At 50.8% G+C, this 5,531-nt stretch overlaps 1 protein-coding gene across 1 annotated transcript in view; it reads right to left on the bottom strand.

The window, feature by feature from the left end:
• PPIL2 (peptidylprolyl isomerase (cyclophilin)-like 2) overlaps positions 1–5,531 on the bottom strand; it is a 44,056-nt gene that overhangs the window by 19,612 nt on the left and 18,913 nt on the right. The window contains exons 6-9 of the mRNA XM_011947334.1: positions 5,209–5,258; positions 4,579–4,624; positions 4,129–4,191; positions 2,616–2,667 (exon numbers count right to left, since the gene is read on the bottom strand). Of these exons, the coding sequence (XP_011802724.1) occupies positions 2,616–2,667; positions 4,129–4,191; positions 4,579–4,624; positions 5,209–5,258 (211 nt within the window). The remainder of the gene's footprint in view (positions 1–2,615; positions 2,668–4,128; positions 4,192–4,578; positions 4,625–5,208; positions 5,259–5,531) is intronic.

Here is a 5,531-nt window from a genome sequence, read left to right as displayed (position 1 = left end):
AAAAAAAAAAAAAAAAAAAAAGGGGAAGGCTCCAAGACCCTGCAAGGACCTCACAGGGGCCGTAGGATGGTGTCGGGCAGTTGTGTTTATGTGGCATCCCCACCATGCTCTGAGAAGAGCCGTCACAGGTGACCCCGAACAGAGGACCAGGCCACCGGGTAGTGTGTGTTATACTTCTGCAGGGTTTGGACATCTTTACGGTGAGCACCGATTACTTCTAAAATTAAAAAGTGAACATATTTCTTCAGCTAGAGTGGGGGGGACACACGGTTCCACCTTATTATTCTGTTATATGAATTTTTTTTTTTTGAGACGGAGTCTCTGTCACCAGGCTGGAGTACAGTGGCACGATCTCAGCTCACCGCAACCTCTGACTCCCTGGTTCAAGTGATTCTCCTGCCTCAGCCTCCCGAGTAGCTAGGACTTACAGGCACCCGCAACCACACCAGGATAGTCTCCTGACCTCATGATCTGCCTGCCTCAGCCTCCCAAAGTGCTCTGTCATATGAATATTTAAGAAAAACAAAACACTGAAAGTGGGGAGAAAGTAAGAAATACACCCTAATGCTAAGAATGGTTGTGCTGGGAAGGTGGACTCTCTTATTTTTCGGTTTCTGGATGTTTTTTCTTTTTTCTTATTGCCCCTATCCCAGGTGGCGGGTAATGGTCTCAGTTTCTGTGGTGTGTCTGCAGTGCAGCTCTTCCACAGGACACTTTCCCATAAAACAAAGTCTGGACAACCAGAGGTGGGAACTGCTTGGGGCGGGGCTGTGGGGAGACTCTGGAAGGGAGGCAGAGCTATGTGCCGCTGGGGAGCACCTCACTCAGGGTCACAACCTAGCAGCTACTGCCACCTGGCGTGGGCTGGGACCAGCTATGCTTACCCAGGCGCAGGGGAGATGTAGGGGGAGCCTCCTGGGGCTGGGCTCTACGCTAGCAGCAGGTCCTTGTGCTGCCCTCCCCGCCCTCCGTGGGCCCTGCCTGCTGCTGGCCAGCCCAACTGACCACATCTGCTCCTCCAACCACCTTTGTTCCTTCCTTTGTCATTCAACTACCCCCACCTCCCTACATCACTACAGGTATAGAGGAGACCACCGGTGGGCCAGCAGGGTCCCTATTCAGACACAGGACCTGAGCAGAGAGACTCCCCAACCCAACAGGCTCCTCCTGAGGCCCCAAAAGTCACATGGGCCAGCCAGCTCTTGGCCCAGGAACTCTCTTCGGAGGTTTGGCTAGCAAGGCTCTGCTGACACCCATAGGTCTGGCCAAGCAAGCCCACAGCAAGGTCCCTTCCAGAGCAGGCCAAGGGAGAGGCGCAAGCACAGGATAAAGATGTGTGTGGCGCTCCTGCAGACTCACCCCAACATGATGCTTGCAACAAAGAAACGGTGGCACCTCCCTGATGTAAGCCCTAACAGCGTGGCTAACTGCCAGATCAGACTTTGTGGGTGCAGGGGCCAGCACAATCAACAAGTTTGGGAACCCCAAAGAGTACCTATGAAGCAAAACACCCGAAGTAGCAAAACGTACCCCAGCTGCAACCAAATGACAGCATCCACTGGGACAGCAGAGGCCATGAGGGCAGCCACGGACAGGAAAACCCCTACCTCACCACGAAGCTGCTCCCTGAGGCAGACACCCAGCCACACAGGGCACAGGTAGGCAGCAGGGACCCCTGCTGAGAAGAGCAACAGAGGATGACTTCCCAGACTGGGGCACAGACCTTGGGGGAAGACCCTGGGATCCAAGGTGGCTCCCAGCAGCAGACATCACAGAAACACAGTCTTTAAGTGACACAGACGAAGGAAGAAGAGTGCCCTCCCTAAGGAGGCAAGGCCACAAGCCCCCTACCCAAGCATCTGAAAGAGAAATCCACAGGCTTTAGCAGCTGGTCCAAGAACAGTCAAAACCAGCCCCCTGGCCAAGTTCCCCTTGTATTCGAGAGCAGGGAAGCCTTGGAGGAGCGCCAACTCCATTTAGAAAGAGTCCCCAGAACCCTGCAGCCGGCAGAACATCACAAGGGCCGGAAGAGCTGAGACAACACAGATGGGCTGACAGCTTCTCTTGCTGGCCTGGTAGGAAGGGTCATATTGTCCAGGGAGCTCCCTTCCAATGGCTCCAGCACAGGGAGCCCGCTTGAGTCTTGACCCTCCTTCTCGCTTGCAGTTTGAGCTCTTGCCCCAGGCCACAGGAAAGAGGTGGAGGAATACATGCAAGTGTCCAACAGGAAGGGCACGGTCACTGGTAAAACACACTAGATCTCCCTCAGAACCAGGCTGCATGATGTCCCCCCAAAACTGACACTCACTGGGAACCTGTGAATGTGGCCTGCCTTGGATATAATCAACGGTTTATATAAGGTCTTTGCAGATAGAATCAAGTTCAGATGAGGTCATACTGGATCACAGCTATGGCCCGAGAAAAGACATGCACAGGCAGGAAGCATTTCCAGAAAGGAATGGGTGTAGGCAGAGGAGGGGAAGACTGTCCCTCCTCACTGGGTCCCATGAACGGTTCTCTCCCATGTTCCCGTGTTCATGAAAACCACCAGAACAAAAGCAGAGTGACAGGACAGCCCTCACCAGCATCACTGAAACCCCTGCACAGCCACCTACCTCTCCATTGCTGGGGTTGGTCCCGTACTTCTTAAGCCACGGAACAATGTTCCTGAAGGGAAGAGAGAACAGAAAGCATCACCAGGGTGCTTAGGTGCCACCTGGTAACAACACAGTGGTCTTGCAGGGCTGCTTCCAGGTTAGAGGCCTGTGAAGGAGTCTTGCTTCACTTTAGGACAGGAAGAGCTCCTCACCTTGTCTCAGGAAGTTGGGGGTATTTGTGGATACACAGGTTTCAAAATTATTTCAGAGATATTATTGCAGTTATGTATAAACAACAAAAACTACAGGTGAAAATGAGTGTAAATGGTTTGGGGTTTTTTTCTTTGAGACAAGGTTTCGCCTCATCACTCAGGCTGGAGCGCAGTGTTTCAATCATGGCTCACTGCAGCCTCTAACCCCTGGGACTCAAGCGATTCTCCCACCTCAGCCTTCCAAGTAGCTGGGACTACAGGTGCAGACCACCATGGCTGGCTAATTCTTGTACTTTTTTGTAGACACAGGTTCTCACCATGTTGCCCAGGCTGGTCTCAAACTCCTGGGTTCAAGAGATCTTGCTGCCTCAGCCTCCCAAAGTGCTGGGACTACAGACATAAGCCACCACTCCGTCATAAATGTTGATACATCTGTACAATTAAATACTAAGCTAGCATCAAAAACTATACTTTCAAGCCAGGCACAGTGGTGTGTGCCTGAAATCTCAGCTACTCAGGAGGCTGAGGTGGAAGGGTTGCTTCAGCACAGGCATTCAAGAGTGCTGGGATTACAGGCGTCAGCCACCGCCTCTACTAAAAATTTTAAAACTTAGGCCAGGAGTGGTGGCTCACACCTGTAATCCCAGCACTTTGGGAGGCCAACGTGGGTGGATAACAAGGTCAAGAGATCGAGACCATCCTGGCCAACATGGTGAAATCCCGTCTCTATAAAAATACAAAAATTATCCAGGTGTGGTGGCACGCACCTGTAGTCCCAGCTACTCAGGAGGCTGAGGGAGAAGAATTGCTTGAACCCAGGAGGCGGAGGTTGCAGTGAGCCAAGACCGTGCCATTGCACTCCAGCCTGGCCTGGGTGACACAGTGAGACTCCGTCTTAAAAAAAAAAAAGAGAGAGACTGAAACATGAAAAAAATTACAGAAGCATACATTGGAACGCAAAACTGGGCATAATGCTTCCAAATACTGCACACAAAAGGTACGTGCCATAATTACGGCTCTGCTTTCATAAAGTAAAAAATATGCAGTTCATTACCATTCTAAAACAGATCACTGTGTCCAATTAGAACACTAGGACCCCCACATGGAGGGGTGTGGGGTGGTCTACCCCATTCCAGGCAGTGACAGTAGCACCTGACAACTAGAGCTGCCTGCCTAGGGGTCACAGCAGCACTGCTGCCATGTCCCCAAGGCCCTAGCTGTTACTTCTGTGTCCCCAAGAGCCCTATCCAAGGGTCCCCTTCCTTAATGGGTGTTGAGAATCTCACATTTGTTAGATCAAAATTCAAGGAAAAACTCACAGCAAGTCAAAGACAACGCCATCTGGAGTGCAGACTGGGTAGACAAAGGGCTGCAGAGAGAGACTGAAAAAGGACAGAGTCATTACTGGTGAGTTGCCAGGCACCCTGGTCAGGATGTGGGCTGGCTGAGCCTGGCATGGTGACCTCCTGAGATGCTGTCCCAGGGAGCCCTCTCTGGGCAGCCTGGCCACCTCCCTCTCTCACTAACCTTCTCCTCCAACTACAATAGTGGATGTGCCACCCCTGGTGAAGGACCAGAGCAGGATCCAACACCAAGGTAAGCTCCTACCATCATGACAAGGACTTCACATCTTCTCCCAACGTGAACTGAGGGGCCACATCTTCAAAGCACACTTTTACGAATAACCCCACATCCACAAGGGGTAGATTCACTATCAGACAGCATCAGAGAACAATTCCAAGGGAAAGGTAAACTCGGAAAACTCTTACCTGCAGTGGTCAAAAGGTAAACGACGAAAATTTGTTTGTGGGAGATCTGTTTAAAATGAAACAAAAAACAGAAATCTTACTCTGTGAAGTATTTCATCTATGTGCTCTACTAGCAATTCAGTTACAGTTTATGAAAAAGTTCATGGCTGGGCGCGGTAGCTCATGCCTGTAATCCCAGCACTTTGGGAGGCCAAGATGGGCGGATCACGAGGTCAGGAGATCGAGACCATCCTGGTTAACACGGTGAAACCCCGCCTCTACTAAAAATACAAAAAAACAGCCGGGCATGGTGGCAGGCATCTGTAGTCCCAGCTACTCAGGAGGCTGAGGCAGGAGAATGACGGGAACCCGGGAGGCGGAGCTTGCAGTGAGCTGAGATCCAGCCACAGCACTCCAGCCTGGGCAACAGAGCGAGACTCCGTCTCAAAAAAAAAAAAAAACACCACCACTAAGAAGAAGCATGTTCTTCTTTCTTGAATATATTTCTCTTTCGTGAACTGTGTCCTCGGCCCATTTGTCTACCACAGTTTCCGTGTCCTTGTTGTCTGTTTTTACAGCTCACTGTATCCTGAAGACACTGTTCCTTAATACCACTCCCTCAACGGGGAACAGAAAGACTGCAAGCCTTACCTGGCTTCTTGCCACCATAAAAGTGAGTATATTCAGCACAAGTAATGTACCTGAAGAAGAGAGGAAGATAATGCTATGACCACCACCTTTATACAGAGAACAAAGTCTTTGGAAGTGAGTAATCTTTGCTTATTCACCATATGTTTATTAAACACCTACTATGGGACGGGCATGGTGGTTAATGCCTGTAATCCCAACACTTTGGGAGCCCGAGGTGGGTGAATCACTAGAGGTCAGGAGTTTGGGACAAGCCTGGCCAACAAGGTGAAACCGCGTCTCTACTAAAATTTAAAAAATTAGCTGGGCGTGGTGGTGGGTGCCTA

This window comes from Colobus angolensis, unplaced genomic scaffold (assembly GCF_000951035.1).
Source record: "Colobus angolensis palliatus isolate OR3802 unplaced genomic scaffold, Cang.pa_1.0 Scaffold260, whole genome shotgun sequence".
In the NCBI taxonomy this organism is placed as follows: Eukaryota; Metazoa; Chordata; class Mammalia; order Primates; family Cercopithecidae; genus Colobus; species Colobus angolensis.
This window is presented reverse-complemented; position numbering and strand designations above follow the sequence as displayed.